General features: G+C 44.2%; 1 protein-coding gene across 2 annotated transcripts; it reads right to left on the bottom strand.

The window, feature by feature from the left end:
- Positions 1 to 834: 834 nt before the first annotated feature.
- On the bottom strand, positions 835 to 23,047 carry LOC310790692 (uncharacterized protein). 2 transcript variants are annotated; one of them, XM_083652425.1, is made up of 8 exons: positions 22,988 to 23,047; positions 20,065 to 20,137; positions 15,989 to 16,160; positions 14,670 to 15,145; positions 9,776 to 9,947; positions 6,176 to 6,367; positions 4,443 to 4,838; positions 835 to 1,125 (listed from the first exon to the last, which is right to left on the bottom strand). In XM_083652425.1, exons 1-6 carry the CDS (start codon positions 22,993 to 22,995, stop codon positions 6,252 to 6,254), a joined length of 1,017 nt encoding a protein of 338 aa, XP_083508551.1. In that variant the 5' UTR covers positions 22,996 to 23,047; the 3' UTR covers positions 835 to 1,125; positions 4,443 to 4,838; positions 6,176 to 6,251. The 2 variants fall into 2 exon arrangements, 1 of the variants encoding a protein (XP_083508551.1); XR_014553394.1 differs by lacking the exons at positions 14,670 to 15,145; positions 15,989 to 16,160; positions 20,065 to 20,137; positions 22,988 to 23,047 and adding an exon at positions 6,992 to 9,069 and having other exon boundaries at positions 9,776 to 9,903.
- Between the last annotated feature and the right edge of the window lie 3,564 nt (positions 23,048 to 26,611).

The following is a 26,611-nucleotide window of genomic DNA, read 5'->3' as shown; positions in this document are numbered from 1 at the left end:
GACGTTTTACTATCGCGAAATTTCGTGGGACGATATATTGTGACACCCCTAATAAGTACCCACGAGTCTCCCCTTTACAGACATGCACACTTTATCCTAATCCTATACATTTTTGTTACAAAAACCATGCAATTTTTTGCATGTAGTATACATGCGTTATTTCTGCCTATTTTAATATTTCAGCATAGCCTACTGGTGTTTCTAAACAATCTTGGAATTGCATGAATTGGGTATGACTGGAAAGCTGAGACTCTTCTTGATTCAATTAGCCCAACTGCATTTCAATAATGAGAGACTAGTAGAAAGTATAACAAGCTTTAATGAGACAACATATTAATTTTGGCGTATGACTCCATGATATGATGACGCTCTCCTGAGATGATGAGAGGGCGTCGTCAGTGAAGAATAGGATAGGAAATCCCCCATAGGGAATTCTTCTATCAGGAGTCATGACCGATGGTGGTGTCAGGGGAGGAGGTGGGGCAAAACAACTGCTTCAGCGATGATGATCAGCAACTGAGAATGACACATACACAGCACATAGCAAACAGAGTAAACATGGACCCTGATATACTACGCTGATTAGGTGATTGGGATCAGCTGGAGAGGAATACCTTGGGCTGATTGGTTATTGCCACATGTGTGGTAAACTGTGAATGGGTGAGGGGACAGCATCAGAGAAAGGGGGCGAGCCTAACAATGAATAGGTTATACGACCTCAAAGAAAGGGGGCGTGCACTGTGATATGACGAGATTGGGCGTTGCTGTTAAGTAGTCTTCATTATTGAAAATAGTCTAAGACTTCATTTGTGTGTGATGTTAGTCCCCATAGTAGCCATTTCATTGTATGAGACTATTTTTTTAACTTGACCTCACCGTATAAAATTACCTATTGTCACCTCTAAGATTAGATAAGCACAGCCTCACAAAACTTCACAACCTCAAACCTAGGGCATTCATATGTTTCGTATGACATGGGGATGGCCATTATATTTCCATCATAATGTTGTAAGCCATACCTCTAAACAAACATTCAACATTTGTATAAATGCCCAACCAAAACACAATGAGTATTACAGATTCATGACAAGAAAACCACAGTTCTGAGCTGCACCTCAGATTAACCTTTAGTCCAGTTCCTTGTGTAATTTCGTTCAAATTTTCGGGGGATTAGGAAAACTATACATTTTTGGAAACTTCAGAAAATAACAAATCAGAAAATCCATGATTCCATTTGCACAGAAGCCAATATGGCGTCCATCCTCCATTTTGAAAAATGGCGACCTTTGAATACTCGTTTTTCAATATCTCGACTTGTAGATTACATAGGATCATGATTCCAGTGGCTAAATCTACATTTTTAGGGTCAGGAAAACCAATGGTACTAATTATAAATCAGTACAAATGATCAATGGCACAGATTTGGGTCATCATCCTTGATTTCAGGAAAAAATAAACATTTTCATATTTGATTTTCCGCTATTTTGACTTCTATATTACATAGGATCATGATTCCAGAGGCTAAATCTACATTTTTAGGGTCAGGCAATCCAATGGTGCTAATTAGAAATCAGGGTGCTTATTAGAAATCAGTACAACTGATCAATACCACAGATTTAGGTCACTTTTTAATATGAAAAACTGAGACAGAGACACAGATGATTCCTCTCATTGACAAAAGATTGGGTCATTTATTTGAAAGCTGTAGACCAGTGTACACATCTCCATATATTTGAAAGTATAAGATATATTCCATTCTATTGAAGAACATCCAAATTGGTAGCTACAAATACAACATTAAACTGAATCTGAATCTGAATATTCAAACTACCAAGTAAAACTGGTTATCATTGCTGTCGATGGAAACCTTAAAACATTTATTTTTCAGAAAATGGAACAAAAAAAATTATCTGGTCAAATGGATCCAATTACCGGTATGTAATTATTTAGTCATAAGCTCTTGTTAATACTTTGTGGGTTCACTATTTATAAAACCCACAGACAGACCTTACCACTTTCACTGATTTGACTCCAGTCTATACATCTCCATCATCCTCACTATCGTCATCGCTGTCACTAGCAAATGTAATATCCTGACAGTCTTCGTCATTCTGGCAGTCAGCACTACACTGACAAAGCTCCGTGCAGGGTAGCTCTACTGATCTGCATGAACACCTATGTGAAGAGCAGTCTGCTTTACAATGACATCTGACCATCTCAATGATTGCCTCTGGTGCTGGGAGGGACTCAGTTGTAACTGGCTTAAGCTGGCCATCCTCATCCTTGTAGTAGCCATTGTTTAGTGGGTCAAGGAACTCCTGCTGAGCAATGTGTGCCTGACTCCACACTCTGGCCTGGATATGGGCTCTTAGGACATGCTGCTTGAGAGCACCAAGTGTGGGTGGAAGTTTGTCCCCTTCTTGTCCAGAAGTAGACAGAAGAAGAGAAGACAAGGAAAGAATCCAATCCAATACCAAATCAGAGATGGCACAAACATCAAGAACATTCCAATGAGTCGATTACTTTCTCATGAACAAACAAAGGCTGATCTGACAGAGTATCTGGCATCAAAGACCATTGAGTACAGCAAAGACTCCCCCACGCTTGCCATTGCTTCTGCTGCAGGACACACAAAGAGTAACAGTCAATTGCACTTTGAAAGCAATAACCATGAAGAAGCAGACACTTTGTTGATCCATCATGCAGTTCTGGCTTCACGTCGCAAGCCCTCTGATACACAGCTCATGCTCTTCTCTCCAGACACAGATGTGCTCCTGCTGGTTGTTGCAAACTATGAAATCCTGCTGAAAAACACTTGTGTTTCAATGGCATCTGGGATTTTGGAAGTGGCACCAATATGGAAAGCTCTGTGTGCAGATCGAGCCAAAGCTTTGCCGGCATTTCATGCCTTTACAGGAGCAGACAACACTGGAAGATTTTCGAGGATAGGCAAATCTACCTGGTGGAACAGCTACCTCAAAGCTGGTGATGATGTCCTCGATGCTCTGAAGATGCTTTCTCAAACCAGTGAAGTGACAGAGGATCTGCTCTCTACATTAGCTAGGTTTGTATGCACGGTATACTTACCGAAGGGGATCAAAATTGAAAACATCCCTGAGCTGAGATGGCATCTTTTCTGCAAACACATGGCAGAAGGGGACAAACTTCCACCCACACTTGGTGCTCTCAAGCAGCATGTCCTAAGAGCCCATATCCAGGCCAGAGTGTGGAGTCAGGCACACATTGCTCAGCAGGAGTTCCTTGACCCACTAAACAATGGCTACTACAAGGATGAGGATGGCCAGCTTAAGCCAGTTACAACTGAGTCCCTCCCAGCACCAGAGGCAATCATTGAGATGGTCAGATGTCATTGTAAAGCAGACTGCTCTTCACATAGGTGTTCATGCAGATCAGTAGAGCTACCCTGCACGGAGCTTTGTCAGTGTAGTGCTGACTGCCAGAATGACGAAGACTGTCAAGATATTACATTTGCTAGTGACAGCGATGACGATAGTGAGGATGATGGAGATGTATAGACTGGAGTCAAATCAGTGAAAGTGGTAAGGTCTGTCTGTGGGTTTTATAAATAGTGAACCCACAAAGTATTAACAAGAGCTTATGACTAAATAATTACATACCGGTAATTGGATCCATTTGACCAGATAATTTTTTTTGTTCCATTTTCTGAAAAATAAATGTTTTAAGGTTTCCATCGACAGCAATGATAACCAGTTTTACTTGGTAGTTTGAATATTCAGATTCAGATTCAGTTTAATGTTGTATTTGTAGCTACCAATTTGGATGTTCTTCAATAGAATGGAATATATCTTATACTTTCAAATATATGGAGATGTGTACACTGGTCTACAGCTTTCAAATAAATGACCCAATCTTTTGTCAATGAAAGGAATCATCTGTCTCTGTCTCAGTTTTTCATATTAAAAAGTGACCTAAATCTGTGGTATTGATCAGTTGTACTGATTTCTAATAAGCACCCTGATTTCTAATTAGCACCATTGGATTGCCTGACCCTAAAAATGTAGATTTAGCCTCTGGAATCATGATCCTATGTAATAAGTCAAAATAGCGGAAAATCAAATATGAAAATGTTTATTTTTTCCTGAAATCAAGGATGATGACCCAAATCTGTGCCATTGATCATTTGTACTGATTTATAATTAGTACCATTGGTTTTCTTGACCCTAAAAATGTAGATTTAGCCACTGGAATCATGATCCTATACTACAAGTCGAGATATTGAAAATCGAGTATTCAAAGGTCGCCATTTTTCAAAATGGAGGATGGACGCCATATTGGCTTCTGTGCAAATGGAATCATGGATTTTCTGATTTGTTATTTTCTGAAGTTTCCAAAAATGTATAGTTTTCCTAATCCCCCGAAAATTTGAACGAACCTATTTTTTTTGACATAGTGAACTGGACTATCAGGTTCCCAGCTTTCAGATGATGTGTACTACTTTTATGTGTTGACCTGCTATCTTGCCCTAAAATGGCCAGTCCCCCTGAATAAGACAAACATTGGTGTCTGGTAGGTGGGGGTGGAGTAGAAGAGGTTAAAGGAATTATTCTCAAGAAAATATGATTGTATTCTTTTCTTCATAGTTTATTTATATGTTGAATTATTTGATGATATGGTGGGGGTAATAACCATGTACAAATTAAGTGAAGTGGTGCGAAAGCATCTGAACTAAGCGTTACACTATTGTGGTACTGCATGTCTCTGCACGGCCCTGGACTGCAGTCATTGGTGGTTGTCCGTCAGAGCCGTCCTGTGCAGGAGCAGATTCCTCCGTCTCTCCGTAAAGGCCTCAATGACCCCTGAGAGAGGGGGAGAGAGAGAGAGAGAAAAAGGCAAGAAAACGAACTGTAAGTAACATGCTATTGACATTTGACATCACCTGACCCTTCAATATTCAACCGCCAGAATGTGAAGTACGTAACTACCTACCAATTGAATAGTCTCCCTTCTTTCCTAAAGTCCTTGGCAATCTTTCCGTCAAATTCCTCCACTTCACTGAAATAGTTAACAGACATAATCACAGACAGTCACTGCTGGGCTAAGAGAAATGTGGGTAACACAAAAAAAGGTATATTAATTAACTTGACTATTCTTAACTACAAGGATAGTCCACATTTCTCAAAGTCAAGCCCTATTTTGTACTTCTGAATGATGATGTTGATTGAATTCTTTCTCAGCATAAACAATCCTGTTCCACAGTAGCTCTGGAAAGTTGGAAAAAAAAAAAAAAAAAAAAAAGGTCAATGGGGTCACACTCCCGTATGTACTACAAGCTGACTGAAGCTCACTCAAATTGACTTTGTGTGCACTGTGAATTACATTTTAGAAAGCCTCAGCTTGTACATACGGGAGCGTGACCTCATTGACCTTGCATGCGTTCTTGCCCAACTTTCCAGAGCTACTATGAGAAAATGTTTTCATTCGTGTGGGGCAAGGAAAGTAATTGAAATGATTTAAATTACATTCATTTAAGTGCAGAGATGAAAAGTCATGGGTAGTGAAAAAGGTGACAGAATCAGAATCAGAATTATTTTATTAGCCAAGGAAGACCCAAGGTATGTTTTGCACACACTAGGAAATTGTCTTGGTGTGGTTATTAAATCTAGATCTAGGGAGACATTAACCTTGCAAGCAAGCTGGATTACGTCGCAAGATCACAAATCACTCGATGTTACTAGTGATGTCCCGATCCGATCACATGATCGGAAATCGGGGCCGATCACGTGATTTGCGACTCGATCGGAATCGGGGGAGGGAGATCGGATTGCAAACTTTTTTCTTTTTTTCCCCCATCATCAATCATTTCACTTTCACATGTTTGAAAACTACTACTAATGACCACCATGGATTTTGCAATTTTTTTTTTTTTTTTACATAATCGATGCACGTTTATGTAATCGATGACGTCGACTACTCGGGACAGCCCTATTTAGTAGGAATTGGATTTTTAAGTGTATTTATTGTGTGGTAGTTGTGAGTCATTGAACGGACATTACATGTCAATTGCATTCCATCTATGCAAGATACACAAATGAGCCGCATTGCTAAATGATACATCTTTTGATGATATTCCTAACAAATCTTTTCTGTGAGTTAGTCTGTAATGATGAGAAAAGTGAGAAGATTCTCAACATACCACCAAATTCTGCTCAGCTCCCTGTGACTGCAGAATGAAGTCCACCAGTGTTTTCTCATCTGCAGTGCGATCAATTTCAACCTGCAGGTGGTCTGGGACTTTGTCTGTGATGCCTTGCTGTCTTGGAACTCTGTATACTGGCAGAAGTGGGCAGTGGCCTCATCAGTCCAGAAGGCAAACCTCTGGCCATGCCTTTCAAACAAAAATAATGTCTTAGACTGTTTTCAATAATGAAGACTACTTCACTAGTCAATGATTGTTTATCCATCCCATTCACTAATCCATGGTTCCTTTCCATTCATCTCTCTCTCCCCTGCAGCAACGCCCTCAGGTTACATCAGCCATTCATAAATATGCACGCCCTCTTTATCCCTGTCCAATCAACGTCTCCCACGCTTTCCCTCTCTTCGGCTGTTGCCAATCACCAAAATGAAGTTCTATTTAAGACTCTTGCAAGTTGTAACTCACCCTGTTTGTTCACCCATATAGCTGCTGTTCCTGCATTGCTGCTGCTTCGCCCCTCCTCCTCCCCTGAACACCACCAATGTCATGACTCCAGTAGAACTCCCTATGGGGGTTCTCTATCCTATAAATCACTGACGTCCTCCTCTTGTCTCAGAGGAGCGTCATCATTCCATGGAGTCATTCGCCAAATCTAAGTGTTGTTTTATCATTAAAGTTTATTGTACTTTCCTTCTAGTCTCTCATGATTGAAACAAGATTAATCTCAAGTATTACGCACAGGAAAAAGCTAATGCATTAGTGAACAATTGACATGCATAAATACTGTCAACAGAATGCCATCCAGAATCTTACATCTGTTGTTTGTTACTGATAAGTCTACTGATCAGTCTGTAGATCAGCAATGTCCAAAGTCAGGCCCGGGAGCCAATCACATATCACATCCTCTTCTGTGCTGCGTACTGTCTGGAAAATATTGGGCTGTGTTTCGAAGAGGTGCCATTTGGCAATATATGTGTGAATGCAAGATCTCTGCAGGTTGGTACATGGACAGGTCCATCTGTTCTGCTTTGTATCATAGACGACCATCACACGCCCAAGACGGCTGTAGTGCGATATTGTTGGTTCATACACCGAGATGCACTGTTTTGTTCCAGGACTGCCAATTGTGTGAACTGACAGAGGTGTCTTGTTGTTGGTTGAAAGTTCTTGCAGCTTCAAGCAGTCCTTCTTGGCTCCCTGACCAAACCATTTTGCATTTACCATCTCATCCAGTACACATGGAGATAGTGTCTCAGCCTTGGCAGATGACGTGATGTATGTGGCAGATCTTATGTGTTGGCACAGATAGTTGGAAAGGCCACTCAGGTGTGCAACGTCCATGTTCATCTGGCACTCACTATGTTCACACAGTACGTGATGATTTGTGCCCCAGGTTTTCAACTGCACATGCAGAGGTATGCTGTGCCCCTTGAATGCTTTTAGAACAGCATAAATACCTTTCTCTTTATCAATTATTTCACCAGTAAGGTGGCGCCTTGCATTAATGTCTTTATCTTTTTCCTTTGTATGTTTCCTTTCAATATGTTTCTTTAGGTTACATTTGTTATAGAGTACTTTACAAAAGGGGCATTGTTTTTGGATCACAGTTCTTTCACGGACTCTTTTTTTTGTACATGAACTGACTGGAGTGACTGGACTGGCAAATGCTGGTGTTGCGGCTGGTCCAGAGAGTGAAGTGACTGGAGTGACTGGACTGGCAAATGCTGGTGTTGCGGCTGGGCCAGAGAGTGAAGTGACTGGACTGGCAAATGCTGGAGCTGTGGCTGGTCCAGAGAGTGAACTGACTGGAGTGACTGGACTGGAAAGCTGGTGCTGTGGCTGGGCCAGAGAGTGAACTGACTGGAGCAACTGGACTGGCAAGCTGGTGCTGTGGCTGGGCCAGAGAGTGAACTGACTGGAGCAACTGGACTGGCAAGCTGGAGCTGTGGCTGGGCCAGAGTGTGAACTGACTGGAGTGACTGGACTGGCAGATGCTGGAGCTTTGGCTGGTCCAGAGAGTGAACTGACTGGAGTGACTGGACTGGCAAATGCTGGTGTTGCGGCTGGGCCAGAGAGTGAAGTGACTGGACTGGCAAATGCTGGTGTTGTGGCTGGGCCAGAGAGTGAAGTGACTGGACTGGCAAATGCTGGTGTTGCGGCTGGGCCAGAGAGTGAAGTGACTGGACTGGCAATTGCTGGAGCTTTGGCTGGGCCAGAGAGTGAACTGACTGGACTGGCAATTGCTGGAACTTTGGCTGGGCCAGAGAGTGAACTGACTGGAGTGACTGGACTGGCAAGCTGGAGCTGTGGCTGGGCCAGAGAGTGAACCGACTGGAGCAACTGGACTGGCAAGCTGGAGCTGAGGCTGGGCCAGAGAATGAACTGACTGGAGCGACTGGACTGGCAAGCTGGAGCTGTGGCTGGGCCAGAGTGTGAACTGACTGGAGTGACTGGACTGGCAAATGCAGGTGTTGCGGCTGGGCCAGAGAGTGAAGTGACTGGACTGGCAAATGCTGGAACTTTGGCTGGGCCAGAGAGTGAAGTGACTGGACTGGCAAATGCTGGAACTTTGGCTGGGCCAGAGAGTGAACTGACTGGAGTGACTGGACTGGCAAGCTGGTGCTGTGGCTGGGCCAGAGAGTGAACTGACTGGAGGGACTGGACTGGCAAGCTGGTGCTGTGGCTGGGCCAGAGAGTGAGCTGACTGGAGTGACTGGACTGGCAAGCTGGTGCTGTGGCTGGGCCAGAGTGTGAACCGACTGGAGCTTCGGCTTTGCACTTTTCAAAATGCTTCACAAAGCGCTCCCTCCTCTCAAACATTCCTGGGCAGTATGGACAATGATGATGCAGCATCTTCTTGCAACCTAGCCCACATCTGTGAATGGTCAAGTCTGTGAAATTCAGAGACAGAGTTAGTAATTGTATGAAAATTGAAAATATGAAAGTTGCACAAACACCCATTAAAATGCATTTCTCTTACTAGTGGAATACCTGTCACTGTATGCTGGAGGCTGCACAGCCATTGCTCAGCATTGCACATTCTGCCAATAATCTGTGCAGCCATAACAAATTCACCAATTGTAATCATCCCTAATTATGTAATTAAAAATGTTTGGCTCCAACATTACCCAATTAAAAATGTTTGGCTCAATTAGGTCACCCACAGGGGTGCTATTTATACTTGCTGAAAGAGGGCAGCATAACCCCCGAGATAGATTTAGGTTTCATACAAATGCACAAACATTGTGGAGTGTGTGAGTTCTGTGATCCTTACATTTACATTTGTATTGAATAAAACTACCACAGAGGTGAGAGGGACAATATTTGTGGTTTTAAAACCAGGTGGAAGATGCTTGATTGAGGGTAAAGAAATCAATGGGTTGTTGCCAGGTTTTGGTGCACCAAAACCTGGTGCACCAAGGTGCACTTTCAGGTGTGGGTTTAGATAGTAAGGGCGTTTGGTTAATCTAATAGACATTTATACACAATTTATTTTTTATAAACCAGCAATTTAAAACAACCGCGGTTGTGCTATCAGCCTCAGGTTATAATAAGCAAAAGTAGATGACAATTCAACAATAGGAAAGTGTATGTTACCTCCCAGGACAACTGCTGTCTTCTGATGGGATTCCAAATGGGCCTCCACCTGGTTCTTCCAACTTGCTTTGAAGTGCTGTTCCACGCAGAAAGGACAATGGAAAAATATCCCATCTTTGTGGACAGCTATGGGCATGGGCAGTTGGTCACCTCGCTGAAACGTAATGTGGTTCTGAAACAATAGAGCACAACATAACGTTATAAAACACCCCCCAAAGTGAAAATGAAGAGATCTCTAAATGTAACGAGCGTCAATATATTCCCATTGAGAACTAAATATGTGTAAGTCACAGATAAATGTGACCAAGGGCCATGTATGCTTAAATTCTGGTTAAAAAGTGGAAGGAAACAAAGCAGAGAAGATGATCCCTGGTTGAGGGTCATACCTGCTGTTGAGGAGGTTAGGTGATTGCAGGCAGCTGAATGAGATGCAATAGACCCTTTTCACAACCACCATTTTGTGTCTAAAAGGCAGGGTAAACACAGGTGCAACCAACTCACTAATTAGGGCCCCGGCACTGGAACACCTAAATGGACTTGAAGTTGGAAAGGAACCCTAATGAATGTTTTGGTACGCCTGTGTTACTTCCTGCCTTTGAGACACAAAATGGCTGCCGTGAAAAGGGTCTATAGGAATGCGGTGAAGGAGTGGTGCATTGTGGGGAATTGAGTCCAGATAGCAAGTTATATATAACAAACAAAAAAATTTATATCGATACTAGGATTTATGTATTGACAATCGTTCCTTCACATGAATATCGATTCAATATCGATATATCGATTTTTTTTAACCCAGCCCTATTACCACCATAACCACAAATAGTCATATCTCCTTGATGGCTGTAGTGTAGTGTGAACCATGGTGTGAACACAAGGCCTCATACCTTAGCATGCTCCCCAGCTAGCATGTTTCCTTAGCATGCTCCCCAGTTAGCATGTTTCCTCCTTAACCACAACCATTCACTTGCTCGTTCTGCTGCCCGAGACATGCTTGTAAAATACATCAACTTGTGTGAACCGTCCCCGAATGCCCAACTCACGTTAGTAGGTTACTACAATAGCGGAATTTGCCACAAAACATGTGCTTAGCTAACGTAGCTACTAGCTAATGCTAAGTCACTGAATGACACAAACACCATTAGTAGAATTAACATTAGCCACCGAGAGGCAGACGTGACTTAACGTTTATATATATTTGGTGGCATTTCAAAATAGACTGCAAGAGAAAAAGAAGTATTTTATACATATTTTACCGTAGATGTTAATCTGCGTTGTTGCGCCATTATTTCCAAAGGTTCTTTGTTCGTCTTCAGTTTAGCGCATGCGTATTTGCGTAACTTCCGGTGGAAATCCGTCACGGTGACACGGGGCGTAGCCCGACCATGACACGGGGCGTGGCGCTGGCCGCCCAGCGCTGCAATTGGATGCATCTCACTCAGGGCTGTAGTGGTGGCTAAATGCACGTAAACGGTGTTTACGTACCTTTTTCAATGCTCTGCAGCGTTTAGGCACCTTTTAAGATCGTTTACTCACATGTTTAAATCGTTTATGCACACTTATTATTGCACGAGTTTTAACACGTTCGCGTGATGCGGAGACCACGCCAAGCACGTCACACACCAAAAGAAAAGAAAAAAGACTACACATGGGCATTGCACTGACCAGGATCTCCGTGAACCGTAGCCTATTTTTGTGGAGCGCTCCGCGGGAAAGGTACACGGCCCCGGTCACGTTGGTGCCTTTATCGAGCTGTGCTTGCCTGCCCAGACAGAGCTCCCTTTAGGGATGGGTACCGAACTCGGTACTTTTACAGGCACCGACCGAATTACGTCGGTACTGCCCCGTACCAGTTCACATAAAAACGAACGGTACCAAATTTCGGTACTTGAACGCATCTGAGTAATAGAAAGAGAGTGGTGAAAATAGAAATTCCGACGGAACCTTAAGGCAACACGCAAGAGCGCGTTACGTCACTACGTCACTCTGGTTCTGAAAGCAAAACAGGACCAGCCGAAAGCTGTGGCTACACTTTACCAAGATAGACTCAGACAACACTGGTTGCAACATGTGTGATGTGAATTGCAAAGCTGGCCAGGGAAACACCTCAAACTTGAGGAAGCATGGTCAAACACAAGATATATTTAGCTAAATGCTGAAGACTGTAACGTCTTAGATAGGCTGAGGGTGAATGAAGCAGATAGCCTACCGCACCGTTGCTAACGTTAGCAGCACCTCCTCAGCTGTAACGTTGAGAGAGGCATCGACTTCTACAACATCAAGTAACGTTATTTAATTAGCTAGCGTTAGCTGTATTAGTTGTTTCACTGCCGTTGTGGTTGTTAGATAACGGGGCTTTTCACTGTCTTCACAACGACTGCAAACGTTACTACGTTAAATGCAGGCCCGGTTCTACGGGGGTGCAAAAGCATGCATTGCACCCTTATTTTAATTGTCTGCATGCTCAGTTGAAAAGTAAAAAAAAAAAAAAAAAAAAAAAAAATTTTTAATAAATGCTACAGCTGCACACTTACTGTTTAAACTTGAATTATAGTTGTTTTTCTTTGTTCTTTGATGTGATTTTATGGCTTTTTGGCACCTATATGTAACCTTTTAAGGTTGAGATAATTGTATTATCATTATATGGTCCAAATATTTCAGTAAAGCACTTGAAACACTTGAAATATTCTTGCTTGGGTGGTATCATTCTACTTGAAATGATGGTCAAATGCATTATTTTTAGTAAAATAACATGTCAAATTTTTCGGGCGGCCGGCCTTTGATAGGCATCTGCACCCCTTCCTATCTGGGATGCACCCCTAGTCATCTTGTTCTGGAACCGGCCCTGGTTAAACGTTAAACGCTAACGTTACTCTTGCTGGAGTAATTGTCAAGGGTTCAACAGAATGTATTTCCTCAGCCTGTATAGTAGCTATCAACATGAAATAAAAAGCATTTGAGAGCTTAAACCCGTGGGTTTTTATTTGGAAGGGTTACATTTGCCATAATCTTTATTAACATTTCTTAAAGCAGCTACGAGCAACTTTTTCGATTGTTATTAAACAGTATAAATTTAATATCAATGCATCACATCTTACCTCTAATAGTCGACGAGACCAACGCAGAATAGTCTCGCTTGAGCCCCGAGTGAATCGGCCAGTGTAGGCTGTCTGTGGCCAGGGAAGATCAGGAAGTGAAATGAAACGGTTTGCAGCAGCCACTTCGGCCATAACCACAAAATAACTTCCAAAAAACCTGTTAGAATATAACGAGAGATGTTCGCGAGAGTATGCGTGGCGTTCACATTGTTTATGTTATGTTGCTAGGCAGCGCAAACGGCGAGGCAGGCAGCTGCGTTTCACTTCCTGGTTTCACTTCCGCGTTTCACTTCCGGGTTACCCGGTCCGGTCGCTCTAGAGAGCCCCCTGTCGACTATTAGAGGTAAGATGTGATGCATTGATATTAAATTTATACTGTTTAATAACAATCGAAAAAGTTGCTCGTAGCTGCTTTAAAATGCATTAGAATATTTTTATTTTTAATTTTTGGGGTTAAAGATAAAAAAAATTTTTAATGAACATTAGGGCAAATATAATACGAAAAGCCAAAGGGTTAAGCTCTCAAATGCTTTTTATTTTATGTTTCTATGTGCTACAGAGCCTGAGATATGAAGGCTTTAGTGAATACTGACCGCTCTCTCTGAGAAGTTTGGATTTTTTTTTTTTTTACAACTGTAATTTTTTTTGTTATTAGAGCGTGTAAAGTACCGAAAATGGTACCGTTTTGGGTACCGTACCGAATTCCAGGTACCGGTATCGTACCGGTATCGGTTCAAATGTGAACGGTACCCATCCCTAGCTCCCTTCAAACAACTTAACGGTGCCATTGTGCCAGCGATGCGCAATGCGCATTTGGAGAGCTGAACATAGGTAAGGTTGGTTAAAAATGTGTGTCCGGAGTGGGGAAAATCATATAGGCTCCCCAGTGAATCACTGGTGTAAGAAACATGATTGATTTCCCTCTGATCAAGTAAAGTTTGTAACATTAGGTGCGTGCGAGTCGACTTGAATAGTCCAGGTGCTACTGTATAAAGCCAATATAATACGACCATGTTGAAAACTATCGAGAAACATACTGGTGTTTGTTGTGCCGACTGCCGAGATCTGTATAAATAAATATTGGCTGACTAAAATTTAGTGGCCAGAGTGGCAGAACCACTTTTATTTCCATGTACAGTATGTTGTCTACCTATCCTTGCCCAATGTGTTTGTGGACAGTTTGAATTATATATTGGTATTCAAGAATCACAGATTCAATCTGTCTACATACTTTTAGCTATAAAGCTGAAGCTGACAATCACAGGTACAGTGTGTGTGAGAGAGAGAGAACTATATTACGCTTCAAACTGTATATACTAGGTTCATACAAGGTCCTTTGAAGTAGGCTACCTACTGTATAATTTAACTTTTCATACCTGGAGAAATTCAACAAATGTTCATTAAATACATTTTATATTGATTGTTTAGGCCTAATTATTTGTAAAGTCACAACACATTAGAGATGTGTGTAGTTCATTTTGCTCTCAAATGCACCAGGTTGATGAATTTTACTTTAAAATGTAAAAAAAAAAATCTTCCGGGGGAGAATCCCCCCGGACCCCCCTTGAGGGGCAAGGCCCATCCCATAGCCAGCTACTTTTTCTATCTGGCTGGCTACTCAGAAATGTGGGGGAACCCCCTGATATACCTTATAGGGCTATATGATTCAGATTAAGTTGTTCTATATACTCTCATATTTTGTCTTGTATATCGGTCACGGAAGCTTATTTATCCGCCGTTATAACACTGCCGGTGCCGCGTGAGAAAGCTGCCTCGAGTCAAAAGTATAGTTTACCCACCTTTTTTTTTACCACTACAGCACTGATCTCACTGGACTGGCAAGCTGGTGCTGTGGCTGGGCCAGAGAGTGAACTGACTGGAGTGGCAAATGCTGGTGTTGCGGCTGGGCCAGAGAGTGAAGTGACTGGAGTGACTGGACTGGCAAATGCTGGAGCTTTGGCTGGGCCAGAGAGTGAACTGACTGGACTGGCAAATGCTGGTGTTGTGGCTGGGCCAGAGAGTGAAGTGACTGGAGTGACTGGACTGGCAAATGCTGGAGCTTTGGCTGGGCCAGAGAGTGAACTGACTGGAGTGACTGGACTGGCAAATGCTGGTGTTGCGGCTGGGCCAGAGAGTGAACTGACTGGAGCTTCGGCTTTGCACTTTTCAAAATGCTTCACAAAGCGTTCCCTCCTCTCAAACATTCCTTGGCAGTATGGACAATGATGATGCAGCATCTTCTTGCAACCTAGCCCACATCTGTGAATGGTCAAGTCTGTGAAATTCAGAGACCGCGTTAGTAATTGTATGAAAATTGAAAATATGAAAGTTGCACAAACACCCATTAAAATGCATTTCTCTTACTAGTGGAATACCTGTCCCTGTATGCTGGAGGCTGCACAGCCATTGCTCAGCATTGCACATTCTGTCAATAATCTGTGCAGCCATAACAAATTCACCAATTGTAATCATCCCTAATTACGTAATTAAAAATGTTTGGCTCCAACATTACCCAATTAAAAATGTTTGGCTCAATTAGGTCACCCGCAGGGGTGCTATTTATACTTGCTGAAAGAGGGCAGCATAACCCCCGAGATAGATTTAGGTTTCATACAAATGCACAAACATTGTGGAGTGTGTGAGTTCTGTGATCCTTACATTTACATTTGTATTGAATAAAACTACCACAGAGGTGAGAGGGACAATATTTGTGGTTTTAAAACCAGGTGGAAGATGCTTGATTGAGGGTAAAGAAATCAATGGGTAGTTGCCAAGTTTTGGTGACGTTAATATCAGGTTTGCCCCATATGGGACTAGGGATGCAACGGTATGAGTTTTTGATGGTATGATAACGGACAAAAATACCACGTTTCATGGTATCGTGGACATTTATGTGTTGTAAAATCTATCATATATATGTTTGTTTTTTTCCCCGTTCCAGAATAGCATGCCATATGGGGTTGTGGGTTTAGATAGTAAGGGGGTTTGGTTAATCTAATAGACATTTATGCAAAGTTTATTTATATAAGCCAGCACATTTAAAACAACCGCGGTTGTGCTATCAGGTTATAATAAGCAAAAGTAGATGACAATTCAACAATAGGAAAGTGTATGTTACCTCCCAGGACAACTGCTGTCTTCTGATGGGATTCCAAATGGGCCTCCACCTTGTTCTTCCAACTTGCTTTGAAGTGCTGTTCCACGCAGAAAGGACAATGGAAAAATATCCCATCTTTGTGGACAGCTATGGGCATGGGCAGTTGGTCACCTCGCTGAAACGTAATGTGGTTCTGAAACGATAGAGCACAACATAACGTTATAAAACACCCCCCAAAGTGAAAATGAAGAGATCTCTAAATGTAACGAGCGTCAATATATTCCCATTGAGTACTAAATATGTGTAAGTCACAGATAAATGTGACCAAGGGCCATGTATGCTTCAATTCTGGTTAAAAAGTGGAAGGAAACAAAGCGGAGAAGATGATCCCTGGTTGAGGGTCATACCTGCTGTTGAGGAGGTTAGGTGATTGCAGGCAGCTGAATGAGATGCAATAGACCCTTTTCACAACCACCATTTTGTGTCTAAAAGGCAGGGTAAACACAGGTGCAACCAACTCACTAATAATAGACCCTTATCACGGGGGCCATTTTGTGTCGAAAAGGCAGGGTAAACACAGGTGCAAGCAAAACACTAATGAGGGTTTCCAACTTCCAATCATGGAAGATGGAAACCCTCATTAGTGTTTTGCTTGCACCTGTGTTTATCCTGCCTTTTCGACACAAAATGGCCCCCGTGAGAAGGGTCTATTAGGGCCCCGGCACTGGAACACCTAAGTGGACTTGAAGTTGGAAAGGAACCCTAATTAATGTTTTGGTACGCCTGTGTTACTTCCTGCCTTTGAGACACAAAATGGCTGCCGTGAAAAGGGTCAATACACGAATCCCACAGCCAATTTGTGTAGGCTGCCATCTAGTGGTGCCGCCATTACTGTGGGGGTAGGTCCCCGCAGCTAGACTGTGCTGCTGGCTGCTGCAGAATGCCAAATGATAACAGCGTCGTGAGCTGGATTGATAACGTGAGACAGTAGCCCACAGTTACTGATGAAGGTACGACCTTATTATGGATGGGGATAGTAATTATTCAAATTGTAAATAGCGGAAAAAATACCACTTAACGAGCCGCATTTCAAGTGACGTTATTGTGTAAACATGCTAACGTTAACTTACTGACTAGCTAGCATAAACAATCAAGTTGCATGTAATCATTGCACACCAATTACATTAGTAAAAAAAAAAAAAATTAAATACGAATTTGTGTTTTTATAGGCATTCCAGGGTATTTTATTAATCGCCTGGCTTGTGATGAGCAACAGAATGCCAACTACAGGTCTCTCATAGAGGGTCAAAATGACCGGAGCTCGGGATGGATTGGCCAAATATTGCACACTCTACCAGATGATGAATACATCATTCTGAAAGGACCTGTCCGATATTCACAGTCCATTAACAACCATCATAATGTTGACATAACCCATGTCATAATCACTGTTAGCTTAGGCTAGGCAGCTGGCAGCTGCATGCTACTCATTATGAGGTGAAATAACATTAGCGATTTACGACTGTTAATATTCTTGATCCACCTCTGGCGAACAGCTCGGTCCTCTGCACGTCCAGGGAATCTATATTTGTATGTTTATGTAACGTTATGGTTTCAGACAGGGGGGCACTCTTCATGTAGCTAACGCTAGTAAAGGCTGTAAAGTGTAGTAAAGGTAGTAAAGTTAACGTTAGCATGTTTACACAATAACGTCACTTGAAATGCGGCTCGTTAAGTGGTATTTTTTCTGCTATTTACAATTTGAATAATTACTATCCCCATCCATAATAAGGTCGTACCTTCATCAGTAACTGTGGGCTACTGTCTCACGTTATCAATCCAGCTCACGACACTGTTATCATTTGGCATTCTGCAGCAGCCAGCAGCACAGTCTAGCTGCGGGGACCTACCCCCGCAGTAATGGCGGCACCACTAGATGGCAGGCTACCGTGGGATTCCTGTATAGGAATGAGGTGAAGGAGTGGTGCATTGTAGGGAATTGAGTCCAGATACCAACTTATATATAACAAAAAAATTAATATCGATACTGGGATTTATGTATTGATAATCGTTCCTTCACATGAATATCGATTCAATATCGATATATCGATTTTTTTAACCCAGTCCTATTACCACCATAACCACAAATAGTCATATCTCCTTGATGGCTGTAGTGTAGTGTGAACCATGGTGTGAACACAAGGCCTCATATCTTAGCATGCTCTCCAACTAGCATGTTTCCTTAGCATGCTCCCCAGTTGGCATGTTTCCTCCTTAACACATTGAGTGCCAGCGACGCCATATGGCGTCATTAGAAATTTACCGTAGAGTGCCAGCGACGCCAAATGGCGTCAATAACTAGATTTTTTTTTTTTGACGGGGGGGTGTCCATCTCAGCTTCTTACATCGCCTCTTACAATATCAGAGGTATTGAATGTGTCTAACCTATTTTACAGAACCCTTAGGTGGCGACAGCGCTCTCCAGATGAGAGAACGTGGAGTGAAACACACAGAAGAAGTCAATGGGGGAAAGGAAATCGCATCGCATCCGTCCGTATGCAGCGGCTTCATTGAAGCAACGTTTAGCTGTGCCCCTGCAGCAGCCAATCTGCTATCACAATTGAGCACCTCGGTGTCCGCTGCAACAGCCTCCGTGTCCGCTGCAACACCCATTTGCATGATCAGCCGTGGATTTGTTATTATTCTCAACTTGAAGCATGGGAGCTGGTACACGCGGCTGTAAAAAAGCAGGATCTAGCGGACTTTTTCAGTGCTGAGCACAGGCAGAGAAAACAGCAGAGCAGAGAGACACTCCTCCCACAACGGGGGGGGGGAGGAGGAGGGGGGGAGGTGGGGCACGCAGAGCCAAGTACACAACACAGACCCAGACAGCAGGACAGGGTTGGCAAACGCAAGCCAGAATATCCGATGCCCACCAGCAGCAAAAGATCAGCAAGAAGCTGCAACCAGCAGCGCATGCAGGCGCCAGCGCTGCTGGTTTCAGCTAAAAATATTATTCTTCCAAACAAAATTCCCTTGCCTTCACTGTTTTATTGAAGGAAATTATTTTTGAGGTGTGACTACATCAGAAAATTAGCTTCAGAGTCAGTGATGTGCTTGAAATGTTTAATTTCACAAAAGGCTCATTATCTCAGCTCGTAGAAAAAAAGCTCTGTTTTTCGTTCAATCAAGCTATCTTCTCCGGCTCATAACTAAAGAACGGAAAATGGGATCAATAAACTTTTTTTTGCAGGTGATAGAAGAGAGTCTCATCGTTATTTGTGCGTGTTCAGTGTTTACATAGTAATTATTAAAGAAATTATATGACTGTTTTAAAATGCATTGCGGCCTATGTGGCACAGCAAGCAACCTTTTGCCCAAGGGCCGTGGCACTCAAAGTGTTAACCACAACCATTCACTTGCTCGTTCTGCTGCCCGAGACATGCTTGTAAAATACATCAACTTGTGTGAACCGTCCCCGGATCCGAAACCGGACATTCGTCAAATAAAACCAATTTCAAAGTGAAATAATGTTTATTTACGTTGTTGATTGCCCCTTTGGAAGTGTGAAGAGAGAGAAAGAGCAGTTGAAGAGGGGGAGCGGCTTCTAGGGGCTCGTTGCCTGCGGAGCAACAAGTAGAGAGCTAGGACTCGCCTTCTCTCTACAACAACACACACTGGGAAAACGGGAGGAGAACAGACAAATGATGCAATTGCATTTTATAACGCCGAAGGTAGCCATTAACAGTTATCCCAAACATATTACTTTATATTTATGTCGTTATTTACTACCCATGATAACGAAGATAGTAGATCTGGGGCAAAATATATAGGGGACGAGCAGAGCGCGCAAAGTGAGCTGCGCTCTCTGTGTGGACACTTTAAGCGACTTCTGCGCCCAGCATGCACGCAAGTTCCGCGATTTGTCACACTGATCACAGGGTGACGTCTGGGTTCGTTGGTGTCCCTCTGTTTCATAGAGAAAGATACAAAGAAAGAATCAGGCCAGAGAGAGAGTGTGTGTGTGTGTGTGTGTGTGTGTGCGTGTGTGCGTGTGACACGCGTGTGTTGTAACATCAGTGATATTTTTTCCTCACCTCTTCTGAACGATTCATTTTGACAGCATTCCTCTCCTCCGCTGCGAGATGTCTCTCTTCCTGCCAATCAGCTCTGACATCATCAAACAGAGACAGTCGGTAAGACGGGGAACACCCACAAGAAGAAGAAGAACAACAACAACAACAACAACAACAACAACGATAATAATAATAATGATAAATATAGCCGCAAGCGGCCATTGCAGGGGTCATGCCTTTTCTCAATGGCTAATTGTTATTTGCCTAGAGCCTGCAGTGAAGTGAAATATCTTGGTCACGTGATCACAGACCAACTGACAGATGACGAGGACATTTATCGTCAGTGTCGTATGTTGTATGTGCGAGCAAATGTATTGTCACGTAAATTTGGTTGTTGCACTGATGGAGTGAAGCTGACTCTGTTTACAACGTATTGTATTGTTCACCTTTGTACACTGCACATCTGTGGTTGAACTATAAAAAAGCCAGCCTTCAGAGACTGCAAGTGGCATACAGTATAATGACGCTCTGAGAATACTGTTAAAAAGGCCCAGATGGACTAGTGCGAGTGAGATGTTTGTGAGTGTTGGAGTGAAAACACTGCAAGCTGTCTTGAGAAATGTAATGTATAGGTTTATCTGTCGGTTAAATGATTCTGAAAATCAAATTGTTGTGGTGCTGGTGAACATTGCGTACAGTGCCACACGCTGCACGTCTCAGCTTTGGGAGCAATAGGTGTCTTTTAAAATGAGTCACTAGACTTTTTTATTTTGTGTTTTCTTTTCATCTTTTTTGTATTGTGTGTATTTGATTGTATTTTCGTATGGACCTTGAGTCTGGAATAAAGCACAAAGCTAACTATTGAAAAACTAAGAATTGATCTGTAATACCCATGATGATGACCTGAATGTTTATTTGTTTTTTGTTTGTCTTTTTTTGTTTGTTTATTTTTTGGATTTGTCTGTTCTAAAACAAAAAGCTAGCTTGTTACTATGAGCCTACCATTTCAACTATGAAAAAGTAATTTCTCTTTTCTGCACATCTGTATCTCCAGAAATTACATCCACAGGTTAGTGCTAGATACACTGGTTTGGTGTATTATGTACTAACTCATTAAGGGGAAAGGAAGGGGGGGGGGTCTAGGTAGTGTAGACTAGGTACAAGTATTTGTATAGTATAGTATAGTATAGTATATGTATAGGACCTTTCACAGGTACAGGATCACAAAGTGCTTCACAATATTAAAATATAAGACAACAGGCAACACAGTGGTTCCCAAACTGTTTTGTTGTCAATAGTACCCCATCACTCTTCTTTGTACCGCAAAATAAAACACAGTGGCTCAACTCACGTTTTAGTGAGTTTTTACACGGACCTGCTTGCAGATGCTGGCTGGCCTATGGGGCAGCGTAAGGGACAAATTTAAGACTACTGAGAAGCCGTCGGAGGCTATATCTTTGCCAAAGCCAGCTATGGATCTGGCCAATGATATGCCGGCACCGGCAACTGAGAGACCGTCGGTGAGAAATGAGAAGCCGACTATTCATTTGTCTTACCAAGCAATCCACTGGATCGGCTATTGGATCGGCTGGTCATTAGCTTGGAGAGGCTAGCTACTAGCTTGGAGAGGCTAGCAACCCATTGGATCGGCTGGTCATTAGCATTTCTAATCCCACATAGGATAAGCAATAACCACGCCCTGTGGCGCCCGGATTGGCCAGGAGCAACACTGGCGGGCACGCAGCCCAGCAATTTCATGAACCAACTGAATAGCTCTTGAGAACGGACAGCGATTTCGAGAGCGGACATTGAAATGAATTATGGTCACCTACCTTCCTTAGCATAGTAATAATAATAAGCATAATAATTGTAATCTACACAATGTGTACACAATCTACAAAAACATGCAATAATATAAACGGTGTTGTGTTCACGTTCATAGCTCATATAATATAATGTATCATATCGTTAATTTCAAGCTCAATTCTTACCCAGAGAAAAGGTACAGCACTGAAAATGTAACAAGCAATAGTTTTTTAAACATCTTTTTTTTAAAAGATGAAAAACCCCAGGTGCTTTAGTCCCAAGCTTCAATGCTCCTGGCCAATCCCGGCGCCACAGGGCGTGGTTATTGCTTATCCTATGTGGGTTTAGAAATGCTAATGACTAGCCGATCCAATGGGTTGCTAGCCTCTCCAAGCTAGTAGCTAGCCTAGACAAGCTAATGACCAGCCGATCCAATAGCCGATCCAGTGGATTGCTTGGTAAGACAAATGAATAGTCGGCTTCTCATTTCTCACCGACGGTCTCTCAGTTGCCGGTGCCGGCATATCACTGGCCAGATCCATAGCTGGCTTTGGCAAAGATATAGCCTCCGACGGCTTCTCAGTAGTCTTAATTTTGTCCCTTATGCTGCCCCATAGCTGGCTGGTGAACTGCGACTGCTCCCAGCTGGGAAGCAGCGCATGCGCCTATACCGTTAAAATAGTTGCAAAATACCTAACCAAAACGGACAAAAATGTGTGAATGTGTTCCTTTAATGTCGATACAAAGGATCACTGGGTCTGAATGTTGAAACACTTGTCTTGGTCTGGTGGCCGTCTGCTCTCAACCAAACAAGGACCGGTGCCATGGCACGAGTCCGATACCTCACGACCTCCCTGCTAACCTCCTCTGTAGCCTACTTTCAGTGGGAGATGGGAAAGAGGCGTCATGTGTGCATTACAAACGCTTCGTTTAGGAGCTATTGATCTGGGAAGTGCGAATCTGTCGATATATTTCCAACTTTTCCGAACTCTAAAACTACCGGTACACAGATTTAGCTAGCAGTTAGCCCTAGTAGAATTAGCTAAGGCTTGGCTTAGCTTAGCTGCTAAGCTATGTCCCGTTCCGTTTCCTGGCATTAAAATTCATCAGTGTGTTTCATTAAGAGTTGGTTACTTACATCCACATCCACAACTGCAGGAGCTGAACTGGATTTTGTATACCACCATACACTGTCAGTTCAGTTCAGTTTCTTTTTTCTTCTTCTTCTTCTTCTTCTTCTTCTTCTTCTTCTTCTTCTTCTTCTTCTTCTAGTGTTTTATGGCGGTTGGCAAACAACTTATGGTGCATTACCGCCACCTTCTGAAATGGAGTGTGGATCAGAATGGCTTTCTAAAACACTACACTATCCTGACTATATTCTTCTACTTAGTCCAGTTTCCTCTAGAAATAAAAAATATATCCCTATACCCCACATTAAAAGTAGTTAAACTACATCCTAACTACTCTAAATTTTTAGCTTGTGAAATTAAAACTACAACTAAAATGATCACAATTTGAGTGGAATCTCATATTGTTAGGAGGTACAACTGAACTGACACTGAGTAAACTGTAGCGTAGCCTACTAGGTGTTTGATCTAAAGTAGGCCTCCAATCTGATTCACACTCAGGAAGAAGGTTGGTTTCTTGTATTTGTATGATATACGCATGTAATTTATTCTGTGAGGTTAGGGATGGAGTGTATGAGGGAGGGTGTGTGTCTTTTTTGTAAAATAAATACATTTGTAACTGAGGAAGAGGTTTGTTGTGCACGGAGTTAGATTAGAACGTTACAGAGACATTATTAGGACAAGAGGCTACAACAGTTTACATTGATTGCACCGGGATAAGTTTGAGTGTTTGTGAAATAAGTTTAAGTAGTGTTTGCGAAATCATGTGGTATTAGCTGAGGCGTGTTGTAACAGGGACAGCTAAAGAATAATGACAAAGCAGTTCAACGTGAAGCCGCCCTCTTTGAATTCTAACTGATCCTTCATAGTGTAACGGGTTGGGTTTGTGTGCTGCTGTTGTGTGTTGTACTGTTCTGTGCATGGGGAGTTACGGGGGTCTGTGAAGGCGACATTTAGCCAGTGGGTGGGGGTGAGAGAGGGATTCACCTGTGATTGGCTGGGGTGAGGGGAGCTGTGAGAGCGGGGGACAGCTCGGAGAGTTGGTGTGTGGAACCTGAGAGGGAAGGCTGTGTGGGTGTGAAGAGCGGAGAAGCTAGGAGAGTTAGCGGGGTTTTGGTGTGTGTTGTGGGGTTGTTTTGGCGTGGGCTACGGCTGACAGTAGCCCCGGACCTGTGTTCAAAGAATAAAGTGCGGTGACTAGATCCTGACTCTCGCCTGCTTCTTGACAATGCTACACTGGTGTCAGAAGAAAAACTAACGACTGGAAGGCTCGAGCACGACCTGGCGTTAGCGGTTAGCTGTTTGTGTGCTAGCTGCTACAAGGGCCACGTGGAATGGTGCGCCTAGAAGAACGCCTGTCGGTGGACGGGGGGGAAAAGGAGCTACCGACCCCGGAGTTTAGCTCGGTGCTTGCTAGCATGGAGGGCCGCCTGAAGCAGGAGCTCAGCGCGGTACTTGCCGGCGACGGCGTGGAGGCCCGCTTGATGCAGGAGATCAGACGGCTGTTGGAGGCGACGCCTGCCTGGGCAGAGGGGCTTATGGAGCTACTACGGGAAGTCGCGCAGCGCGGAGAGAAGCGGACGGAGGAGCCGCAAAGAGTGTGTTGGACCTGTGGAGAACCGGGCCACGTGGCGAGGTGGTGCCGCAGCGGTTCCGGGGGACAGACGGGGTACGCGGAGCAACGATACTGGGGACGGCCAGGTGTCTGCTGGTCGTGCGGAGCCTTCGGGCATCTCGCCAGGGGGTGTCCGGAGGCTGTCGGGGAGCAGAGGACGGCGGGAGAGGAGAGACGTGCAGGCGGCTGGCAGGTGAGACTCTGCTGGTCGTGTAAGAGGCCTGGACATTTGGCCAGAGACTGCACTGAGACAGTGGAGGTCAGGGAAGAGACACGGGTTGGGGAGAGTGTGGAAAGCCGGGGGGAAGAGAACTTTGTTAGGATCGGGAGAGCAACGCTCATATTTCCAAGTGAGCAGGTGTCGCCACTAACGCCGGAGGGACCGGCACAGCCGAGCTGCGCTACGCCCCCCACGGTTGCTGGACGGGAAGCCGAGGTGGTGGTCACGGCCGGTTGTGTTCTCCCTGCTGTCCTGAACACGCCGCCCCCTGGGGGAGGGGGACAGGAGGACGAGCGCGGGCGAGAGGCGGAGAAAGAGGGGGAGTGTTCAGATGTGGACCCGGCGGACGACATGGCCATTTGGTCGGTCGAAGCGAAGGAGTGGAAACGCAGGCAGGCGGAGGACGCGGATATCGGTCCGGTGTACACGTGGGTGGTGGCCGGACGCCGGCCCCCTGTGGAGGAGAGTCACACGTTTTCCGGTGCCACGAAAGGACTGTGGGACATGTTTGCGAAGCTGCGTCTGAGTGAAGACGGAGTTTTGGGGAGGGGGGAGCACGGGAAAAGAGGGTTCCAGACGGTTGTACCCAGCTCCCTCCGAGGGCTGGTACTGCGGTGGGCGCACAAGGGCCTCGGCTGTCTCGGGCATCGCGGGCATGAGGAGACGCTCCGCCGTGTTCGTGGGGGACACTACTGGGGCAAACACAAGGAGGATGTGCGGAACTACTGCAGTGCGTGTGATGACTGTGGGACACAGGGGGGGGCTGAGGAGAGTCACCCGGCGGAGGAGTGACCCCACTGGGGGGGGAGAGGGACTTGTGTGCTTCTGGGGGGCCAGAAGCTTTGATGTGCGGGGGAAGTGTAACGGGTTGGGTTTGTGTGCTGCTGTTGTGTGTTGTACTGTTCTGTGCATGGGGAGTTACGGGGGTCTGTGAAGGCGACATTTAGCCAGTGGGGGGGGGGGTGAGAGAGGGATTCACCTGTGATTGGCTGGGGGGAGGGGAGCTGTGAGAGCGGGGGACAGCTCGGAGAGTTGGTGTGTGGAACCTGAGAGGGAAGGCTGTGTGGGTGTGAAGAGCGGAGAAGCTAGGAGAGTTAGCGGGGTTTTGGTGTGTGTTGTGGGGTTGTTTTGGCGTGGGCTACGGCTGACAGTAGCCCCGGACCTGTGTTCAAAGAATAAAGTGCGGTGACTAGATCCTGACTCTCGCCTGCTTCTTGACAATGCTACAATATTAAGCTAGACACTCGATTTAAACTTCCAACAAGTTGCCTCCCTTAATGGGGTCATCCCTATGTTCCCCGGGTCCTATGTTCCCCGGGTCCTATGTTCCCCGCTTTTCCCCATTAGGGTCCTATGTTCCCCGCTATGTTCCCTGGGAGAGGTTAGGTTTTGGGTTAGGGTCTGGGGGAGGTTAGGTTTAGGCGTGGGGGGTGGGAGAGGTTAGGTTTTGGGTTAGGGTCTGGGGGAGGTTAGGTTTAGGGTTAGTGAAAAACGGGGAATATAGAACCCGGGGAACATGTAATTATAATATGTAAAAATTAGAACATTTAATTAGTATAGATTTGTTCTGGGAGTGCGCTTTTATTTTAAAATCAGTTCGCGCATGCTTTTACCGTAATGCCTAGTATATACACGCACCACAAAACAAGTGTGGGCTAGAGTGTGGGCTAGAATGACTGAGCTTTCCGAGGTGTGGGCTGGCTTGACTGCAGTGAACATAGACATGATCCCGACCAGCCTCGAGTGTCTCACTATAGACCAAATCAGCGGGATGTTTACATTTACTTCCGGGTACCCCTG

This window comes from Poromitra crassiceps, assembly GCF_964638095.1.
Source record: "Poromitra crassiceps genome assembly, chromosome: 15".
NCBI classification, from domain to species: Eukaryota; Metazoa; Chordata; class Actinopteri; order Beryciformes; family Melamphaidae; genus Poromitra; species Poromitra crassiceps.
The sequence above is the reverse complement of the archived record's forward strand: the minus strand, read 5'-3'. Positions and strand labels throughout refer to the sequence as shown.

Excerpts from the sequence above, each read along its gene's own strand:
- LOC310790692 (XM_083652425.1), bottom strand. Across the intron at positions 15,146-15,988 it reads GACAGCAGTTGTCCTGGGAG|ACTTGACCATTCACAGATGT; the intron begins GTAACATACACT and ends TGAATTTCACAG. Across the intron at positions 6,368-9,775 it reads GACAGCAGTTGTCCTGGGAG|GCATGGCCAGAGGTTTGCCT; the intron begins GTAACATACACT and ends TTTGTTTGAAAG.